This window comes from Protopterus annectens, chromosome 2.part2 (genome assembly GCF_019279795.1).
Source record: "Protopterus annectens isolate FY-2018-M chromosome 2.part2, PAN1.0, whole genome shotgun sequence".
NCBI classification, from domain to species: Eukaryota; Metazoa; Chordata; order Ceratodontiformes; family Protopteridae; genus Protopterus; species Protopterus annectens.
In genome coordinates this window covers 807,392,713-807,415,285 of record NC_056730.1, presented here as the reverse complement: position 1 = coordinate 807,415,285, position 22,573 = coordinate 807,392,713, and the positions used below count along the sequence as shown (strand labels likewise).

General features: G+C 43.8%; 1 protein-coding gene across 1 annotated transcript in view; it reads right to left on the bottom strand.

Moving 5' to 3' along the window:
* The window catches only part of RASA1 (RAS p21 protein activator 1), a 3,076,403-nt gene that overhangs the window by 2,524,722 nt on the left and 529,108 nt on the right, over positions 1-22,573 (bottom strand). The window contains exon 3 of the mRNA XM_044064149.1: positions 4,369-4,504. Coding sequence (XP_043920084.1) covers positions 4,369-4,504 — 136 coding nt within the window. The remainder of the gene's footprint in view (positions 1-4,368; positions 4,505-22,573) is intronic.

Genomic DNA, 22,573 nt, shown 5'->3' with positions numbered 1-22,573 from the left:
TACATAATCAGCCATGCTGCCAGGTTCAGTGTCTGGAGTTGATTGCGCAGGATCTGATTGCTGAGTAGTTGAGGTCTTTGAGGTAAGGTCCAAGCTGGGTACTGACGCAAGTTCCTTAGGATTAGGTACCAGTATTGGCAGGGTCAGTCCGGGGCAATTAGTATCATCTTTGGTTTCTCTTGTCTGACATTTAGTAGGACCTTGGGAAGAAGAGGCAGAGAAGGAAAGGCATAAACTGATAGGATTTTCCAACTGAAGGATAGGGCGTCCACTTTCCGTGCTTGTCTGTGATAAGTCCGTGTGCAGAATCTTTTCAACTGATAATTTTGAGGGAGGCAGATAGATCTATGTCCGGGCTCCCCCCATTTCTTTCTTATCATGCTGAAGACTTGTGGATCTAGTTTCCACTCATGAGGTTCCATAAGGTTTCTGCTTAAATAGTCTGCCAGAGTATTTTGTTTTCCTGGCAGGAATTGAGCTTGAAGATGTATTTGGTAAGTCAAAGCTGTGTCCCACAGTGCCATGGCTAATCTGCAAATGGGGTATAAGTGTGTGCCCCCCTGCTTGTTTATATACCACATAACAGTGGTGTTGTCCATCTTTATTAATAGTTGTCCTGGATGAAGTAAGTCCTTGAAGGCTGTCAGGGCATTTTAAACAGCTAGCATCTTTTTTTGGTTGATATGTAGATGCATTTGTTTTGGGGTCCATATGCCCTGAATGCATCTTCCCACCATGTGGACCCCCCAGGCATAATCTGATGCGTCTGTTAAGGTTTGCCTGGCAGGGGGTAGGGTGAAGGTCCGTCCCATGTTTTGGTGACATGCCTTTGCCCACCATAGAAACTCCTGTTGTAGGCAGGGAATGAGAGGAATCATCGTTTCCAGACTGTGACAATGTTGACTCCATAAACTTTTTAGGTACCACTGAAGTTTCCTCATATGCAGTCTTGCATATGGAATCAGTAGGATGCATGATGCCATGAAGCCCTAAGCCTGCAGAGTTTGTCTTGCAGATAACTGGGTTTTTGTTGCCATCAGTTTGAAGTAGTCAGTTGCCTTTGTTTGTCTGGCGTGAGGTAAGCCATCTGGGCAGTTGTATCCAAGCTTGCACCCAGGAATGTTATCTTTTGAGAGGGTACCTGTTGTGATTTCTTTTTGTTTACTGTGTACCCTAGGCATGTTAGAAGCCGTTTCACAAATGCCAGGTGTTGAAGAAGAATGTCCTTGTTCTCTGCTTGAATGAGACAGTCATCCAAGTAAGGATATATTTGTATACTTCTTTGTCTGCAAAAAGCAATTACTGGTGCCAGGCACTTTGTAAAGACCCTGGTTGCAGTAGATAAGCCAAAGGGCAGTGCAGAGAATTGGTAATGCATTATGCCAGCCTTGAATCTCAGGTATCTTCTGCACAATTGCCTTATTGGGACATGCAGGTATGCCTCTTTTAGGTCTAATGTCACCAGCCAAGCATTCTTGCCCAGCATGGGCAGAAGCTGCTGCAAAGTCAGCATTTTGAATTCTGGAATGTCCAGGTATGTGTTCAAAATCGATAAATCCAGTATTGGCCACCAGGCCTTGTCCTTTCTGGGTACCAAGAACAGTCGAGTAAAAACCTTGTCCTTTTTCCTGTTCTGGTACTGGCTGAATGGCCCCCATATCCATGAGGGACGTAACCTGTTTTTGTGCCTCTGCGCATTGATTTTTTGGCAGATCCAGCCAACCGCCTGCCATTGGCAGAGTTTGGAAGTAGAATCTGCATCCCCGTGATACGATCTTTAGCACCCACTTGTCCTGGGTTATTAACTGCCAAGTTTGAGCAAAAAGTGCTAATTTTCCCCCTAAGGGTGCTGCCAAAAGGTAAGTGCTTGGTGAAGACAGAGGGAAGTCATTGGAACTGTTTTCTGTAGGTTTGCGCTTTATCTCCTCCAGATTTGGAGGTAGAAGTACCCCATTGCTTTGACCTGTAAGAATCTTGTGCCTGGTATCTGGAACCCTTAGGGCGCCTGGATTTGCCCCTTTGAGCTCTGTCTGACACAGGAAAGGACCAAATTTTTGTAGGCCAGTGTCTACTGAATCTTGGTGGCTGCACATGTAAGAGGTCTTTTACAGTTTGCATAGACTTAGCTTTGTCTTCCATTTTCTTTAAAAACTCTTCTGCCTTAATACCAGGCAAATTTTGCTCTTTTAGCCAGGCATACCTCCTAATCACAGATCCAGTAACTGCGGCCCTGCAGGAGGCCTCTAAGGAATCAAAAAACACATTGCAAAGTATGCTTTCCAACTTGTTCAGCTGCATGCAATAATTCCTGCAATTCTTCATTTTCTGCACATTCAGAAATCAACATCATTTTCTGTTTCAGCAATCCAATAACATGTTGTTGATACCTGAGCATGTGAAACTGGCAGTTTAAGGCCCTAATTGGCAAGGTTGCAGATATATAAAACTTTTTTCCCCATCTATCCAGTGCCCTTGAATCTCTGACAGAGGGGGTAGGATTTTTGGCTGTTGAGGCCTTAACTCCCTTTGGACCCTGTGAAACAGTTTCAGGATCAGCAGCAGGGTTTCTAAATAAAAATTTGTGCAAGTCAGGGACCCTGTAATATCTGTCAGGCTTATGGGAGCCAGAGGTAAGGAGTCAGGGGTCAAGCTTGACTCTGAAAACACATCATCCACAATGTCTAAAACAGGGGGTATGGCTAAAGCCCTGTGCTGAGGGAGAAGGAGGAAATCCCTGAGCCTCATTTTTGATTCTGAGAAATCTTGACTCTCCCAGTGAAAATGCTCCCTCAAAGCATGCAAGGTTTCTCCAAATGAATAATCCTCAGCAGGTGATGCAGATGGTACAGACTCCTCTGTATCAGAATCCTCATAGGGAGGTATAGATAATTTCCGCTCAGAAGAGGAATCAGAAGAAATAGAAACCTGATCTGAAGATTCATAATCAGTGTCTTGCCTAGGCCTCATCAGGAGAGGGATGGGAACTCCTGATCAAAGTAATAAGGTCTTCAGCCATTTTGATCATCTGTTTTTTAGGCATAGAGGCCTGTGCACGTGTCTCATGCATCGTTTTTTTTGTTTTAGAAGTTGCTTTTGTCTTTGGTTTTGCAGCTGTCATCGGTTTGACATAAAACTGTTGAGGCCTGAATACACTCTCAGAAGCCGGTGCCTGCTCAGCGGCTCTGGACCCATCTGAGGGAGATACATCCATGGGTCCAATACTTTGAGTATCACATGACAAGCCGGACTCCACATGGGTCTCGGTAGGGGCCTTTGACTCGAAACCAGCGGGCATCAGGGGCTGCGAAAGCGCCTCACTGAGTACCGGCGACTTGCTTGGGAGAAGCTTCGTCGTCGGTTTTGGACCTCGACTGTCTGTCTCTGTCCTTTTCTTTGCATTTTTTATGTACTCCGGTAGTCGGATTGCTATCCGACGACATTTCTGGGTAGTTAAATATGTTTCCAAAATACTCTGAGGCAAAAATATACCGGCGCTTATTAGTGTGTTGGTTAAATCTAGCACAAAACCAACAGCCAGGCACGTTGTGATCAGGGCCTAGGCAAGGAATACAGTATAAATGGAAATCCTTATGAGGTATTTGCTTCCCACAAGTAATACAATTATTAATTTTTTCTGACATCGGTATAGAGCAAGAAAAAAAGTTTCCCCAACGGGGTATTTAGCTTTAGTGAAGACTTCAGTTCTGAAACTCAAACTGGAATATTTCAGGAGTCGGTTGACCAGCACTTGCGAAATGCTTCTGCTTCGGGCACCGCGCGGCAAGAAAGACTAAAGAAAATGGCGTTGGCTGCTTGTTTTATACCCCTGACAACCTGACGTCATGGAAGAGGAGACCACAACCGACGCAGGACCCAAGATTTTGGAATTCAGGCCGACTGAGGGCAACCTGCCAGCAGATTACCCAAATGTAATTACTGCAACAGTGAAACACAAAGATCATCATAACCTTTTACAGTATGCAATTATACTCATGCTACAGCTCAACATATTGGGTATTTTTCTTCACTTCATCTTTAGCCCCAATCCCAGTTCAGTATTTTGTTTGATGCATTTTAGCTGTATTTAAAATTTCACAGAGAAACATGTGATGCAGACCTGAAAAACATGGCAGTCAGTTTCAGTGGAAAAATAAATGAAAAGCACACAAAAGCAAAAAAATAGGACATTGCGGTTGAACACAAATGGCAAACTGCAGGTGGCGTCATAAAACAAATCTTTCAAAATCCAGACAGAAAACACATTTTTAAAATAGTCTGAAAGCCCACTATTAGTTTCCAACCAGTACATCTGTTACAAAACCTATTACATTTTAATAAACATCAACCACACAAATTATAACAACTTGCCTCTGGTGGAGCGACAGGATACAGCAAATTCTCTCCTTTTAACAAGCAGGACACGTGGCTATAATAGCCTATTAAATCAGAGAGGGAAGAAAATCGTCGTCCTCCAATGTAGTAGTCTCCACACATAGCAATGATTCTGTATGGAAGATAAAAATTAACTATAAACATGGTTGTTTAATATTTCCTGTAGGCAGACTTGGTGTTGTAAGTCTCACAGTTTGCCTACAGGCAGGAAACTGCAAGCACACTTATCAACTGCACTGCAAAGCATTTTAACCTCTTACCACAGCCTAAAAGATATCAAGTTCCATTACACCAAAAAGCATCAGCCATATCTTCAGCATTAAAAAACTTAATGATTCATGCACATTCTTTTTGCCAGCCCAGCAGATGGCTACCAACAAGCTGCTTAAATTGCCTAAGCATGGAACTTTACAAAAATCTGCCTCAAAATAAACATAAAAATATGCGGTCAGTACTTATATCACCAACTACTATGTCCATGGCAAATATACAGAAAACTCAAAATATATTATTGAAATTTCAGAAAGGAAGCTTTACATCCAACAAGGACTATATGTGAATGTCCTCAGGGTAGGTTGACTAATACCCTCAATGAGTAAGAGGCTAAAATGACAAAGTACGGTTGTGTAAAACTTACCATTAAAGTACATATTTGAATAGACTATTGTTGCAGAAGCCTAAGCTGTATGGGATGTCCCTGTCAAGGATAGAATCAGCTGGTCAGCTTTCAAAGCTTTAGAGCACGTTCCATGTATCCTAGCCATTACACAGCTTAAGGACAGCAGTATAAAATCAGAGAATGGGGCGCTTTCTTACCTCAGAAAAGAGTCTAGAAGACTAGGTTAGAAGGTTTTTTTTTTTACAAATGTCAGGTGGTGCAACAGCATTTCCTGACTGTCTGCCTGAATCAGGCAGTCGTCCAAGTATGGGTAAATTTGAATATTTCTCTGTCTGCAGTAAGCAATGGCTGGAGCCAGGCATTTTGTGAATACTCTGAAAGAAGTGGATAAGCCAAAGGGAAGTGCAGAGAAATTCCAGTTGTGTACACTTACCATAAATGGAGACGTCCGAGTGTATTCCCTGTTGCAGTCATTACATTTGGGTTATCTGCTTGCAGGTAGCCCTCAGTCAGCCTGATTAACAAAGTCTTGGGTCCTGCATTGGTTGCTGTCCATTCTTCCATGACGTCAGGTCATCCGGGGTATAAAACATGCAGCCAACGCCATTACATCAGTTTTTCTTGCCTCAGATGTCAGGTACCCACCTAATGGGAAGCAATTAAATATAAAAGCACAAAGATATACCTCCAACAAAAAAGAAAATACACCAAAAGGCTTTTAAGCATAGTAAAGGAAAGTAAAGGTATAGCCAAAAGAAGTTAGGGGTTGGAGACAGGATAACCAGGACTGCAACAGTGAATACACTGGAACATCTACACAACTGTACTATGTTCTTGTGTTTCACTGTTGCATTCATTACATTTGGGTAGATTCCCAAAGCTATGGTTGGGAGGAGGAATTTAGATAGCATTAGGGCCAGCTATAAGGCCCTGCAAGACTGCAGTGGCAAAGCCAGCTCTGGATTTCGAGAAAATTGGCAAATGATAATGCTTGGTGAAAGTATGTACAGAACTCCAGGTAGCAGCTTCTAGGTTGTCCCTGGTAGGGACGCCACTGAGAAAGGCTGCAGAGGCAGATGCAGCCCTGGTGGAGTGAGGTCTGTTCCCCTGGGGGATAGGTTTTCCATGGTGCTTATAGCAGAAATGAATGCAATGGCTTATCCATTTAGAAATGATTTGCTTTGAAATAGCCTTCCCCTCTGCCCCTGCAGCAAATGCCACCAGCAGTTCTTCAGATTTCCTTTGAGGTTTAGTCCTGTCCAAGTAGAATCTAAGTTGTCTGTGCGAATCTAAGGAATGCAGTATCCGTTCCCTTTATTCTGTGGATTGGGAAAGAAGGTTGGCAAATGAATGGACTGATTAAGAGCCACACTGGATACCATCTTGGGCATGAAGGATGTATTGGTTCGGAGAAACACCCTGTCTGCATGAAAGACGATGAAAGGCTCCACTGCCATAAGGGCCTGTAATTCAGATACCCTTCTAGCTAAAGTAATTGCTAAAAGGAAAGCTGTTTTCCAAGAAATACATTTTAAGTCTGTAGTAGCAGCTGGCTCGAAAGGAGGTAGAGTGAGTTTCTCCAAGACAAAGTTAAGGTCCTAGGCTGGGGTTGGAGCTCTCCTGGGTGGTCTCAAAATTTTGGCCCCTCTGAAGAAAGTACAGTTTTGTACCTACCATAAATGTAGCTGTTCGAGTGCTAATACAGCTGCAGTCATAACAGATGGGTTCTCCTGCCGTCAGGCGGGTCCTCGGTCGGCCGAATTCCAAAGTCTAGGTCCGGCGTCGGTGGTCGTCGCTTTCTTTCCTGACGTCAGTGCGACAGGGGTACATAAGACACAGCCAACGCCATTTTCTTCAGTCTTTCTTGCCCCAGATGTCAGGTGCCCCCAGAAGGAAGGCAATATATATATATATATATATATATATATATATATATATATATATATATATATATATATAGAATATATAATCATACATTACAATACAATCAAAAACCAGTAGTTGCAAGCAAATACACCATAGAAGGATAACCCAATCAAGTTGTAAAATGAGGAGTTAGCCACTAGGTCTGTACCCAGAGGGGAAGGAGGGAGGGAAACCTGGACTGCAGCTGTATTAGCACTCGAACATCTACATTTATGGTAGGTACAAAACTGTACTATGTTCATCGTGCATACAGCTGCAGTCATAACAGATGGGTAGAATCCCAAAGCTACACACAGGGTGGTAGGCACTAGGTGGAACTGGGAGGAGCCAGAATGCCCTGCAACACAGCAGTAGCAAAGCCTGCTCTAGTTTTGGAGTATAAAGGTAGGTGGTAGTGTTTAGTGAAGGTATGCACAGAACTCCAAGTGGCTGCCTCCAAAATATCTTTGGTAGGGACTCCTCTGAGGAAGGCTGCAGAGGTAGCTGTGGCGCTTGTGGAGTGGGATCTGATGCCTGCAGGTACAGATTTACCATGAAAGGAGTAACAAAACCGTATGCAGTGGCCTATCCATTTCGAAATTGTCTGTTTGGAAATTGGCTTCCCTTGAGCTCCTACAGCATAGGACACAAAAAGTTGCTCTGATTTCCTGAAAGGCTTTGTTCTGTCCAAATAGTAACGTAGCTGTCTATGGATGTCTAAGGAATGTAGCAGCCTTTCCGCTTTGTTTTGAGGATTGGGGTAAAAGGTAGGTAAGTGTATGGCCTGATTTAAAGCTACCCTGGATACTACCTTAGGCATAAATGACGGGTTGGTTCGCAGGGAAACCCTGTCCTGATGGAAGATGAGAAAGGGCTGCACAGCCATGAGGGCTTGTAGTTCCGAAACCCTACGAGCTGAGGTAATGGCCAGAAGGAAAGCTGTTTTCCAGGACAAATATTGCAAATCTGTTGAGGCAGCTGGTTCAAAGGGAGGCAATGTTAATTTTTCTAGAATGTAATTAAGATCCCAGATTGGTATTGGTTGTTTCCTTGGAGGTCTTATATTCTTAGCCCCTCTGAGGAACTGTCTTAAGAGTGGGTGAGAGAATAAGGGTGGATCAGTGTTGTATTCTGCAGAAATGGCTGAGGCATGAATTTTGATGGAGGAAAATGAAAGTCCATTGTTCAACAGCTCAGCTAGATACTGTAATATCTGAGGCAAATTCAGTTTTCTAGGATCCTGGCCTTTTTTCTCATTCCAAGCGCAAAACCGTTTCCATTTTGCGGAGTAAGCCTTTCTAGTAGATGGCCTTCTGGCCTCCAAAATGACATCCTGCACCTCTTTGGAGAGTTGTGGTGTTAAGGAATTTTCCATGCAGCCAGAGTGTTTTCAGCTGACTGTGAAGAGTTTTGTAGCTGTGCTGAGTCAGTAGAAGAGGCATTAGAGGAAGGGTCCAGGGAGGAGTATGTGTTAGGCTCCTCAGGAGTGGGTACCAGTGTTGTCTTGGCCAGTCTGGAGCAATCAGTATCATCTTCGGTCTGTCTGCTCTTGCTTTCAAGAGCACCTTGGGCAGAAGAGGCAAAGGTGGGAAGGCGTAAACTGTCCATGCTGCCCAACTGAAAGAAAGGGCGTCCACCCTCCAGGCCTTTGGTTGGAAGGTCCTTGAGCAGAACTTTGTCAATTGATGATTCCTGTGGGAGGCAAAGAGATCTATGTCTGGCCTTCCCCACGCTTGGATTATCTTTGTAAACACTTGAGGATGCAACTTCCACTCGTGTGGGTCTGTCATATTTCTGCTTAGATTGTCTGCCAGCGTGTTTTCCAATCCTGGCAGGTACTGTGCTTGAAGTTCGATTTGCCATTCCAGAGCCAAGTTCCAAAGTGACATGGCTAGCCTGCACAGGGGGTATGAATGTGTTCCTCCTTGTTTGTTTATGTACCACATTACTGTGGTATTGTCTGTTCTTATCAATAATTGTCCTGGATGCAGGAGGTCCTTGAAAGCTGTAATTGCATTTATCACTGCTAGCATTTCCTTTTGATTGATGTGAAGGTGCTTTTCCTTTTGGGACCACTTACCCTGAATGCACCTGTCTGTCATGTGTGCCCCCCAGGCGTAGTCTGAGGCGTCTGTTGTGATGACTTGATTTGCTTGAGGCTTGCAGAATGGTAGACCTGTGTTTGTTTGGCATGCTTGGGCCCACCATAGAAATTCCTTTTGCAAACATGGGATTATTGGTATTATTGTTTCCAAACTGTGGCTGTGTTGAGACCATAGGTTTTTTAAGTACCATTGAAGTTTCCTCATATGCAACTTAGCACATGGGATTAGAAGAATGCAAGATGCCATGAAGCCCAGAGCCTGCAGGATTTTCCTTGCAGTTAGCCTGGTACAATTTGCTAGTATTTTGAAGTACTGAGTTAGTTGCCCCTGTTTTTCTGGCGTAAGATAGGCCATCTGGGTGTTTGTGTCCAAGTTGGCACCCAGGAAAGGTATTTTCTGAGATGGTGTTAGCCTGGATTTCTCTTTGTTGACTGTGTATCCCAGAGAATTCAATAATCGCGTTACATAAGCCAGATGTTCCAGAAGTATGTGTTTGCTGTCCGCTTGGATCAGGCAATCGTCCAAATAAGGGTAAATTTGTATCCCTTGAAGTCTGCAGTAGGCAATTACTGATGCCAGGCATTTCGTGAATACTCTGGGCACAGTAGATAAGCCAAAGGGCAATGCAGAGAATTGACAGTGGATTGAACCTGCAAGAAATCGGAGGTATCTTCTGCAGCTTTGTCTGATTGGGACATGCAGGTATGCCTCCTTGAGGTCCAATGTTACCAGCCAAGACTCCTTGCCCAGCATGGGAAGAAGCTGCTGTAAGGTGAGCATCTTGAATTTTGGTACGAGTAGAAATGTGTTTAGGATGGATAAGTCCAAAATGGGTCTCCAGTCGGTTCCTTTCCTGGGTACCAGGAATAGTCTGGAATAAAAACCTTGACCTTGTTCGTGAGTAGGTACCTCTTGAATAGCTTTCATGTCGATGAGCTTTGAAATTTGTATTTGAGCCTCCGCCCTTTGATTGTGTGGCAGGTTCGGCATGCCTCTCATTTTTGGAAGAGTGTGAAAATGAAATCTGTAGCCTCTGTTTATAATGTCCAGGATCCATTTGTCTGTTGTGATAATATACCAATTTCTTGTAAATAATGCCAGCTTTCCTTCCAAGGGTGCTGCCAGCTGAGACTTGCTTGGCATGAAAAGGGGAAAGTCATTGGGTTTGTTTCCTGTATTGCTGTGCACTGTCTTCGTCATCTCTTGGTGCTGGAGCTTGCCACTGTCTGCCTCTATATGATCCTTGAGATTGTCCTCTGCCCCTTGTGCGCCTGTATCTACCTCTTTGGGGCTTGTCCGTGGCTGGAAAGGACCAGTTTTTTGAAGGCCAATTTCTGCTAAAACGTGGTGGATGAACCTGTAGAAAAGCTTTGACAGTTTGCATAGATTTAGCTTTTTCTTCCATTTTCCGTAGTATCTCCTCAGCATTAGTACCAAATAATACATCCTTTTGTAAAGGAGCATCTAGTAGGTTAGCTTTAACATGATCAGGCAAGGTTTGTTTCCCAAGCCAGGCGTGTCTACGAATGACAGATCCTGTAACAGCAGCTCTACTTGAGGCCTCTAGAGCATCATAGCCACATTGTAAGGTGTGTTTACCCACTTGTTCTGCACTATGCATCATATCCTGCAACTCCTTCAAATCTGGTTGTTCAGGTTGTGACATTTTATTCCTTAATTGTGATAACAGAAACTGCTGATATTTAAGCATATGGAACTGACAATTTAAGGCCCTCATGGCTAGGGTGGCCGAGGTATATACCTTTTTTCCCCACCTTTCTAAGGATCTAGACTCTCTTTCGGAAGGTAGTGGATTCTTAGCAGTAGAGGCCTTCATTCCCTTGGGGCCTTGAGAAATGGTTTCAGGGTCAGCATTATGGCTTTTGTAAAGAAATTGGTGAGAGTTAGGAACTCTGTAGTACCTATCAGGCTTGACTGGGGCAGGAGGCAGGAATCCGGATTAAGGCAAGCCTCGAGTAAACATCATCAAGTATGTCCAAGACAGGAGGTATCGCCAGAGGTCTGTGCTGAGGTAGCAAAAGAAATTCCCTAAGTCTTTTCTTGGAATCAGAAAAGTCTTAGCCTTCCCAATGGAAGTGTTCCCTCAAGGTATGCAAGGTTTCCCCAAAAGAAAAATCCTCTGGTGGAGATACAGAAGGAATGGACTGCTCTGCATCAGAATCTTCAAAAGGGGAGTATGAGTGTTCCTCTTCATCAGAATGTTCTGAAATAATGGAGCCCTGGTCAGAAGAGGGAGAATCTTCCTCCACTCTGGGTCTCTTGTCCGGAGGGGTCTGGGAACCCCTGATAAGAGTAATTAAATCCTCAGCCATTTTTAGCATCTGCTTTTTAGGCATGGGGCCTGGAGATGGGCCCTGTGCAACAGGCCTCTTGGGATGCATGGCTGATTTGGACTTAGTAAAGGACTTTATGGAAAAGGAAGATGAGGGTCTAAAGACACCATGGGTGGAAGTGGACCTGTCCACATTAGGAGGCTCAACACTCACAATGGCTTCGGTAGCTGTAGTCTGGGTATGGGCCAAGGCACCTGCGGTCTTGGTTACAGAAGACACCGCCAGAGAAGTGTCGTCGGTAGTCAGGGGCTGCGTAGGCGCCTCGCTGAGAACCGGACCATGTGTAGCCGGTTTTGGCGTGGTGTCGGTGGAGACCGCGGACCTCGCGTGTCGGTCTTTGTCCTTGCATTTTTTGGACAAAACAGTAGTCGGAGTCTCCGACGACATTTTATAATCAAAAGCTTTACCAAAAAAGTGCTGGGCGAACTCCGCCAGACACTTAATAGTGCGTTTATTGTAAGTAGCGCAAAAGCGACAGCCCGAGACATCGTGGTCTGGGCCTAAACAAGGTATATAGAGGGAATAGAAATCCTTATGCGGTATTTGCTTCCCACAAGAAATACAATTGTTAACTTTGTCTGACATCGGTCTGAGGCAAGAAAAGTTTCCCCAACGGGGTACTTAGCTTTAAGAAAACTTAAGTTTCCAAATTTTCGTAATTTCAGGAGCTGGCCGACCGGCACTTGCGAACTGCTTCTGCTTCTGCTTCCGGCACCGCGCGGCAAAAAAGACTGAAGAAAATGGCGTCAGCTGCGTCTTATACACCCCTGTCGCACTGACGTCAGGAAAGAAAGCGACGACAACCGACGCCGGACCTAGACTTTGGAATCTGGCCGACCGAGGACCTGCCTGACGGCAGGAGAACCCATCTGTTATGGCTGCAGCTGTATGCACGATGAACATCTGCTTGAGCAGTGGATGAGAGAAGAGGGGAGGTTCTGTATTATAATGAGCTGAAATGGCTGAGGCGTGGATTTTAATGGAGGAAAAAGACAGGCCCCTGTGAAGCATTTAGGTTAAGTACTGTAAAATCTGAGGTAAATTGGGCGCTGCTGTGCTCATCCCATGAGATTGGTTCCAGGCATAGAATATTTTCCATTTTTCAGCATAAGAACCACAGAATCTTTTCCATTTTTCAGCATAAGATTTTCTAGTACTAGGCCTCCTTGCCTCTAAAATGATATCCATCACAGGTTTGCTGAGGGATGGTAAAGGAGAGATTAAGTAATTAGCCAGGCTGCAAGGTTCAGTGTTAGAAGCTGAGGGTGCAGAATCTGGTTCTCCTGCTGAGACAGTAGGGAAGGAGTCTGAGGCAGGTGCCATGGAGATAACCGAGACACACTGCCCAAGAGGGGGTAACAGTGTTGGCGCAGCCAGTCTGGAGCAAATCAAAATCATCATTGGTTTGTCCTGTTTGATTTTTAGTAGTACTTTGGAGAGCAGAGGCAGAGGGGGGAAGGCATAGACTGATAGGTTTTTCCAGCTGAAGGACAGAGCACCCACTTTCCAGGCTTGTTTGTGGGGAGTCCTTGTGCAACATTTGTCCAATTGGTAGTTCTGTGTAGAGGCAAACAGATCTATATCTGGGCTCCCCCATTTGCTTGTCAACATGTTGAAAATCCTTGGTTCCTCTTTCCACTCGTGTGGGTCCCATGAGGTTTCTGCTTAGTCCGTCTGCCAGTGTATTTAATTTTCCTGGCAGGACTTGAGCTTGAAGATGCACTTGGTAGCTCAAGGCTGTGTTCCACAATGCCATGGCTATTCTGCAGAGGGGATAGGAATATGTACCCCCTGCTTGTTTATGTATCACAACAGTGGTGTTGCCCGTCTTTACCATTAGTTGTCCTGGAAGAATGTGGTTCTTGAAGGCTGTCAGAGCATTCTGTACAGCTAACATTTCTTTTTGATTGATATGCATGTGCATTTGACTTGGGTTCCATTTGCCATGAATGCACTTCCCTGCCAGGTGAGCCCCCCATGCATAGTCTGATGCGTCTGTTGTTAGGGTTTGGGTGGCAGGGGGTGGTGTGAAAGGTAATCTCTTGTTTTGGTGGCAGACCTCTGCCCACCAAAGGAATTCTAGTCGTAGGCAAGGAATGACAGGAATCATTGTTTCCAGGTCTTGAGAATGTTGATACCATAGGCTTTTTAGATACCACTGTAGTTTCCTAATATGGAATTAGAAGAATGCAGGAAGCCATGAACCCCAAGGCTTGCAGTATTTACTCTTGCAGATAGCAGGGTTTTTGTGGCCACTTGTTTGAAGTTGGTTGTCAAATTAATTTGTTTCTCTGGCGTGAGGTAAGCCATCTGGGAAGTTGTATTCAAGCTTGATCCCAGGAATATAATTTGTTGACAGGGTACCAGGTGTAATTTCTTTTCGTTTATGGGGTACCCCAGACACAGACCCTGCTTCTCTAGTTAATCAATTGGCTCAAGAGGCCACTGAAAACAGAGAACATAAATACTTTCCGTTGTTGGGTAGAGGTTTGCAGGTGGTTGAGCAAAGTAAGCAACCTGAGCAATTTGATATCCATAATAGTTTCATTTACACATTTTCTAAAGATTCCCAGCAGGTGGAACAAACGGTGTTGAAACATTGGCCTGTTTTAACACTTCGTGAAGATTTTAAGAATATAATACAGAAGTGTCCCAATTTTGTGACAGGAAGAGGGTTATTTGAAAGAAAACAATACATAGAACATAGACATCATTCTGGTAGACTGGGTACATATAAGTGTGGAGCATGCAAACAGTGTGCATTTATATTCAACGACAGTCCCTTATACATCCCATCTAGGAATTTCAGGTTTGACTTGGATGGTTATTACAAATGTGGGACTAAAGGCGTTGTATATTCAGGATTATGTACCTAATGTCCCAATTTTTATATTGGGAAGACGGAGAGACTCTTAAGAAAAAGAATTTATGAGCATCTATATGACATCTTCAAGAAGAAGGAAACCAACGCCTTTTATAAGCATCTTTCTGCCTGTCCCAATATGCAGCTTAAATTTGTTATACTGGAACAGGTGACACAAGATGCGGGGGGGGGGGGACGACTGGGAGACACGTCTTGAGTACAGAGAGCTCCTATGGCAACTTAGATTGAATGCTGCAAGGCCCCCTGGCTTGAATGAGAGCATCAACATCACTAGTGTGCTCAGGCTTAGGAAGGCTAGGTTATAACCAAAACTAAATGATGAGTTTAAAATAACTTCATTAGGTGTTATAAGTATATATTTTATTACATTTATTATAAACATTTATAGTTAATTTTAATATTTACAGCTTTATAAAATTTTTTATACATTAAGTAATGTTCTTATTCAATAAGGAACTTTTAATTTATATTTTTACAAAATTCTCTCAAATGTCTTTTTGAACAATGTCTTTTTAACTGTTTATTAGATTAATTAATCAAGATATCATGTGACTACAAGTGTTACATTTAAATCCATGTTACACTGTTTCCTTTTTATCTTGATAAAGCCTGGTATTAACCAGGCGAAAGTGCTTGATTTACTTGGTTTTGTGGTCAAATAAAAGTCTTTGTTTTCATTTATCACCACTTTTTGTTGGCTGATTCTCCTTTCCGTGGATTCTGTTTGGATTTAATAGTACCCCAGACAAGTTAGAACCCTCTGTACAAAGGCCAGATGATCCAAAGGTATGTCCTGGCTTTCTGCCTGAATTAGACAATCGTCCAGGTATGGGTATATTTGAATATTTCTTTGCCTGCAAAATGCAATAACTGGAGCTAGGCACTTTGTGAATACCCTGGGCGCAGTAGATAAGCCAAAGGGCAGTGCAGAGAACTGACAGTAGCCTGCTTTGAAGCGTAGGTATCTTCTGCAAGATTCCCTGATTGAGATGTCAAGGTATGCTTCTTTTAAATCTATTGTTGCCAACAAGGCATTTTTGCCTAGCATAGGAAGTAACTGGTGAAGAGTCAGCATCTTGAATTTTGGAATCTCCAAAAAGGTGTTTAGAGTAGACAGGTCCAGGATAGGACGCCATGAATTGTCTTTTCTGGGTACCAGGAAAAGTCTCGAGTAGAAACCTTACCCCTTTTTCTCTTCTGGTACCAGTTGAATAGCCCCCATGCTTAAAAGAGAAAGTACTTGTTTTTGGGCCTCTGCCCACTGATTTGGTACTAGGTCCAACCACTCACTTGGTGTTGGCAACATGTGAAAGTGAAATCTGTATCCCTGGGACACTATATTTAAAACCCATTTGTCCTGGGTAATGAGTTCCTAATTCATTGCATGAAGAGCAATCTTTCCTCCAAAAGGAGCAGTCAGTTGATAGTGCTTGGAAATTTTAAAAGGAAGTCATTGAGACAGTTTGCCATAGGGGGGAGTCTTATTATTCCCAGACTTGGAAGTGAAGGCCCCCCACTGCTTAATTCTGTGTGTCCCCTGGGACTGAAACCTGGGGTTTTTGCCGTTTCTGGGTTTGGCTTGAGAAGACCTGGAAGGGGCTGGAAAGGACCAATTCTTAGAGGGCCAGTGCCTAGTAAATCTAGGAGGCTGAACTTGTAAAAATAATCTTTAACAGTTTGCATAGATTTAGCTTTATCTTCCATCTTTTTAAGAACTTCCTTAGCCTTGTTGCCAAACAGGCACTCCTGATGTAAAGGAGCATCCAACAATTTAGCTTTAACATGATCAGGCAAAGATTCCTCCTTAAGCCAAGCATGCATTCTGAGCACAGACCCAGTAACAGCAGCCCTGCAAGAGGCTTCTAATAAATCAAAACCACATTGCAATGTATGTTTTCCAACTTGTTTAGCAGAATGCATTAAACCCTGGAATTCTTTATTTTCCACACAGTCAGGAATCAACATCATTTTCTGTTTAAGCAGACCAATAACATGTTGCTGATACTTTAACATATGAAACTGGCAGTTTAAAGACCCAATGGCCAAGGTTGCAAAAGTGTACACCTTCTTACCCCATCTATCCAGCGCCCTGGAGTCTCTATCAGAAAGTACAGTTGTGTACTCTTACCATAAATGTAGATGTTCGAGTGTATTCACTGTTACAGTCATTACATTTGGGTAATCTGCTGTCAGGTTGCCCTAAGTCGGCCTGAATTCCAAAGTCTTGGGTCCTATGTCGGCTGCTGTCTCCTCTTCCATGACGTCAGGTCGTCAGGGGTATAAAACAAGCAGCCGACGCCATTTTCTTTCATTTTTCTTGCCCCAGATGTCAGGTGCCCCCAAAAAGGTAGCAAACATATACATATAAAAACAGTATATACATGCATCAATACAAACTTTACCTTCATCTACAAACAAATACACCACACAGGTTGTAGAAGATAGAGAAGGAAAGATAAACTCCAGAATGAAAGGGGGATGGCGGGCGGGTAACCTGGACTGCAACAATGAATATACTCAAACATCTACATTTATGGTAAGTGCACACAATTGTACTATGTTCTTCGTGTTTCACTGTTGCAGTCACTACATTTGGGTAGAATCCCAAAGCTATGGATGGGAGGCTGGAGCTAAACAGCATTAGGTGCGGCTATAAGGCCCTGCAGAACTGCAGTGGCAAAGCCTGCCCTGGACTTAGAGTAGAGAGGCAAATGATAATGCTTTGTAAAGGTGTGAACAGAACTCCAAGTAGCAGCCTCCAGAATGTCTTTGGTTGGTACTCCTCTGAGAAAGGCTGCTGAAGTAGCTGCAGCTCTGATGGAATGAGACCTAATGCCCTTGGGCACAGGTTTGCCATGGTGCAGTAAGCAGAAACGAATGCAGTAGCTTATCCACTTTGAAATATTCTGCTTTGAAACGGCCTTTCCTTCTGATCCTGCAGGGTATGACATTAGTAATTGCTCAGTTTTTCTTAGAGCTTTAGTCCTGCTCAAGTAGAATCTTGGCTGTACGTGTATGTCCACGAAAAGCAAAATTCTCTCCCGCTTGTTCTACGGATTTGGATAAAAGGTTGGAAGATGAATAGTTTGGTTAAAGAGCCACACTGGAAACCACCTTAGGCATAAATGAAGGATTTTTATGTCCTCAGAGACACTCTATCTGGGTAAAATATGATAAAAGGCTCCACAGCCATGAGTGCCTGCAGCTCGGAGACTCTTCTTGCTGAATTAATTGTTAGTAGCAGAGCAGTTTCCATGAAAAGACCTTTATATCAGCAGTAGCAGCTGGTTCAAATGGAGGCATGGTGAGCTTTTCCAACACATAATTGAGGTCTCAATGCAGGTACTGGTGATCTTCTATGAGGCCTTAAATTTTTGGCTCCTCTAAGATACTGCTTTAGTAAAGGAGGAGAAAAGATTGGTGGCTCTGTATTGTAATGAGCCGAAATGGCAGAGGCATGGATTTTAATTGATGAGAAAGATGGGCCTCTGTCAAGCATCTCAGTCAAGTATTGTAATATCGGAGGAATATTTGGGTCTGCTGTATCAGTTCCTTGTGCTTGATTCCAAGCACAGAATCTCTTCCATCTATCAGCATAAGATTTTCTAGTACTAGGCCTTCTGGCTTCCAAAATGACATCCATCCCAGCTTTATTGAGAGGTGTTGTTTGTATGCCCACATGATCAGCCATACTGCCAGGTTCAGTGTCTGGAGTTGACTGTGCAGGATCTGATTGCTTTGCTGGGACAGTAGTTGAGGTCATTGAGGTAAGGTCCATGCTGGGTACTGAGACAAGTTCCTTAGGATTGGGAACCAGCATTGGCGGGGCTAGTCCGGGGCAATTAGTATCATCTTTGGTTTCTCTTGTCTGACTTTTATTAGGACCTAGGAAAGAAGAGGCAGAGGAGGAAAGGCGTAAACTGATAGGTTTTTCCAACTGAAGGATAGGGCTGCCACTTTCCATGCTTGTCTGTGATAAGTCCTTGTACAGAATCTTTTCAATTGATAATTTTGAGGAGAGGCAAATAGATCTATGTCCGGAATCCCCATTTCTTTGACATCATGCTGAAGACTTGTGGATCTAGTTTCCACTCGTGAGCGTCCATAAGGTTTCTGCTTAAATCGTCTGCCAGAGTATTTTGTTTTCCTGGCAGGAATTGAGCTTGAGATGTATTTGGTAAGTCAAAGCTGTGCCCCACAGTACCATGGCTAGTCTCCAAAGGGGGTATGAGTGTGTGCCCCCCTGCTTGTTTATATACCACATAACCGTTGTGTTGTCATTCTTTATTAGTAGTTGTCCTTGGATGAAGAAAGTCCTTGAAGGCTGTCAGGAACAGCTAGCATCTCTTTTGGTTGATATGTAGATGCATTTGTTTTGGGATCCATATGCCCTAAATTCATCTTCCCGCCATGAGGGCCCCCAGGCATAATCTGATGCGTCTGTTGTTAAGGTTTGGCTGGCAGGGGATAGAGTGAAGGTCCGTCCCATGTTTTGGTGACATGCCTTTGCCCACCATAGAAACTCCTGTTGTAGGCAGGGAAAGAGAGGAATCACTGTTTCCAGACTGTGACAATGTTGACTCCATAAACCGTTTAGGTAGCATTAAAGTTTCCTCATATGCAGTCTTGAATACGGAATCAGTAGGATGCAGGATGCCATGAAGCCCAATGCCTGCAGAGTTTGTCTTGCAGATAACTGGGTTTATGTTGCCATCAGTTTGAAGCAAGTAGTCAGTTGCCTTTGCTTGTCTGGCGTGAGGTAAGCCATCTGAGCAGTTGTATTCAAGCTTGCACCCAGGAATGTTATCTTTTGAGAGGGTACCAGTTGTGATTTCTTTTTGTTTATTGTGTACCCTAGGCATGTTAGAAGCCTTTTCACAAACCCCAGGTGTTGAAGAAGAATGTCCTTGTTCTCTGCTTGAATGAGACAGTCGTCCAAGTAAGGATATATTTGTATACTTCTTTGTCTGCAAAAAGCAATTACTGGTGCCAGGCACTTTGCAAAAGACCCTGGGTGCAGTAGATAAGCCAAATGGGCAGTGCAGAAAATTGGTAAAGCATTAAGCCAGCCTTGAATCTGAGGCATTTTCTGCACGACTGCCTGATTGGGACATGCAGGCATGCCTCTTTTAGGTCTAATACCACCAGCCAAGCATTCTTGCCCAGCATGGGCAGAAGCTGCTGCAAAGTCAGCATTTTGAATTTTGGAATGTCCAGGTATGTGTTCAAAATCGATAAATCCAGTATTGGCTGCCAGGCCTTGTCCTTTCTGGGTACCAAGAAAGTACAGTTTTGTACCTACCACAAATGTAGATGTTTGAGTGGTTATACTGCTGCAATCATCACACTTGTGTTATCCTGTCGTAAGGCGGTCCCGCAGTTGGCTGAATCCCAAAGTCCTGGTCCGGCGTCGGTTGTCGTCGCCTCTTCCCTGACGTCAGTGCGACAGGGGTATAAAAGAGACAGCCAACGCCATTTTCTTCAGTTTTTCCTGCCCCAGATGTCAGGTGCCCCCAACTAGGAAGGCAATACAATAGCTATGCAACAATACCTTATTAGATAAGCACTAGTACTAGCTGTTAGCAAATACACCATATAGACATGCATCCAATAGATTGATGTACATGGAGTTGTAACTAACACCCTGGTATGTAAAGGGGATGGAGGGAGGGTAACCTGGACTGCAGCAGTATAACTACTCGAACATCTACATTTATGGTAGGTACAAAACTGCACTATGTTCATCGTGCTATACTGCTGCAGTCATCACACTTGGGTAGAATCCAAAAGCTATGGAAGGGTGGCTGGTACTAAACTGGGTTAGGTGATGCTAGGATGCCCTGCAGAACTGCAGTGGCAAAACCAACTCTGGTTTTTGAGTATACTGGAAGGTGGCAGTGCTTGGTGAAGGTGTGCACTGAACTCCAAGTAGCTGCCTCCAGAATGTCTTTGGTTGGAACCCCTCTGAGAAAGGCTGCTGAGGTTGCAGTAGCCCTGGTAGAATGGGATCTAATATTGACAGGCACTGCCTTCCCATGGTGCAAGTAGCAAAAGCAGATACAATGTGCTATCCATTTGGAGATGGTCTGTTTTGAAATAGCCTTTCCTTGTGAACCTGCAGCATATGATACAAAGAGTTGGTCAGTTTCTCTGAAAATCTTTGTCTTATCTAAATAGTAATGTAGCTGTCTGTGAATGTCCAAAGAGTGAAGGAGCCTTTCTCCTTTACTCTGTGGGCTAGGATAAAAGGTGGGTAAATGAATGGTCTGATTCAAAGCCACACTGGATACTACCTTGGGCATGAAGGTAGGGTTAGTTCGTAAAGAGACTCTGTACTGATGGAAAATGATGAAAGGTTCCACTGCCATAAGTGCCTGTAGTTCTGAGACCCTGCATGCTGAGGCAATAGCCAGTAACAAGGCTGTTTTCCAAGACAAGTATTGTAGTTCTGCTGAGAATGCTGGTTCGAAAGGAGGTAGTGTTAACTTTTCTAAAACGAAGTTCAGGTCCCAAGTTGGTGTTGGTGGTTTTCTGGGGGGGTCTTATATTCTTAGCCCCTCTGAGAAACTGCCCAAGTAAAGGGTGTGAGAAAATTGGGGGATCCATATTATATTGAGCTGAAATGGCTGAAGCATGGACCTTAATGGAGGAGAAGGAAAGGCCTTTGTGTAGCATCTCAGTTAGGTATTGCAATATGTGAGGAATGTTTGGTAACCAAGGATTTTGACCTTTAGCCTGGTGCCATGCACAAAATCTTTTCCATTTGTCTGAGTAAGTCTTCCTGGTGCTGGGCCTCCTGGCCTCCATAATTACATTCAGGACGTCCTTTGAGAGAAGTGTTGATTGATAATTTAAGGAATTCTCCATGCAGCTAAATTTAAAGTTCTGAGCTGGCTGTGACAGGTTTGATAGTTTTTCTGAGTCAACAGTAGTGGGAATTGAGGCAAGATCCATGGAGGGCTGTGAGTCAAGTTCCTTAGTAATGGGTACCAGTGCTGGCGTGGCCAGTCCGGAGCAATGAGGATCATTTGTGGTCTCTCTGATCTGACCTTCAATAATACCTTGGTCAATAGAGGTAGTGGAGGGAAGGCATAGACTGTCAGTGTTGTCCAACTGAATGATAGAGCGTCCACTTTCCAGGCTAGGGAGTGATAAGTCCTTGTGCAGAATTTTTGTAATTGGCAATTGTTGGGGGAGGCAAATAGATCTATGTCTGGACATCCCCATCTTTGAGTTATCATTGAAAATACTTGTGGGTGTAGTCTCCACTCGTGAGGGTCTGCCATATTTCTGCTTAATTCGTCTGCCAATATGTTTTCCTTTCCTGGCAGGAATTGTGATTGTAGTTGTACTTGGTAGGTCAATGCTGTGTTCCATAAGGTCATAGCCTGTCTGCATAAAGGGTAGGAGTATATTCCTCCCTGTTTATTTATGTACCACATAACTGTGGTGTTGTCTGTCCTTATTAGAAGTTGTCCTGGATGCAAGAGGTCCTTGAAGGCTGTCAGTGCATTTTGCACAGCTAGCATCTCCTTTTGGTTGATGTGAAGATGCATTTGTTTTGCAGACCATTTGCACTGTATGCACTGTCCTGCCATGTGTGCTCCCCAGGCGTAGTCTGAAGAATCTGTTGTCATGGTTTGGTTGGCTGGAGGTAAGACGAAAGGAAGACTCTTGTTTGTTTGACATGCTTGAGCCCACCATAGGAACACTTTTTGAAGGCAGGGAATGATAGGTATATTTGTTTCAAGGCTGTGCCTGTTTTGAGACCATACACTTTTCTGGTACCATTGTAATTTTCTCATATGCAGCTTTGCATATGGGATTAGTTGAATGCATGATGCCATGAACCCCAATGCCTGCAGGATTCTCCTTGCAGTGAGCTGGGTAAAAGTTGCTATCTTTTTGAAGTACTGAGTCAATTGTTTTTGTTTGTCTGGCGTGAGGTAAGCCATCTGGGCCATTGTATTTAAGCTGGCACCCAGGAATATTATCTGTTGTGAGGGTATTAGTTTTGACTTCTTTTTGTTTACTGTGTACCCTAGGCAACTGAGCGGCTGTGTTACAAAAGCCAGATGCTGTAATAGAACGTCCTTGCTATCCGCTTGGATCAGGCAGTCGTCCAGATATGGATAAATTTGTATTCCTCGTTGTCTGCAATATGCAATTACTGATGCCAGGCATTTCGTAAATACTCTGGGCGCAGTAGATAAGCCAAAGGGCAATGCAGAGAACTGATAATGTGTTGTACCTGCCAAAAATCTGAGATATCTTCTGCAATCTTGTCTGATAGGGACATGCAGGTATGCCTCTT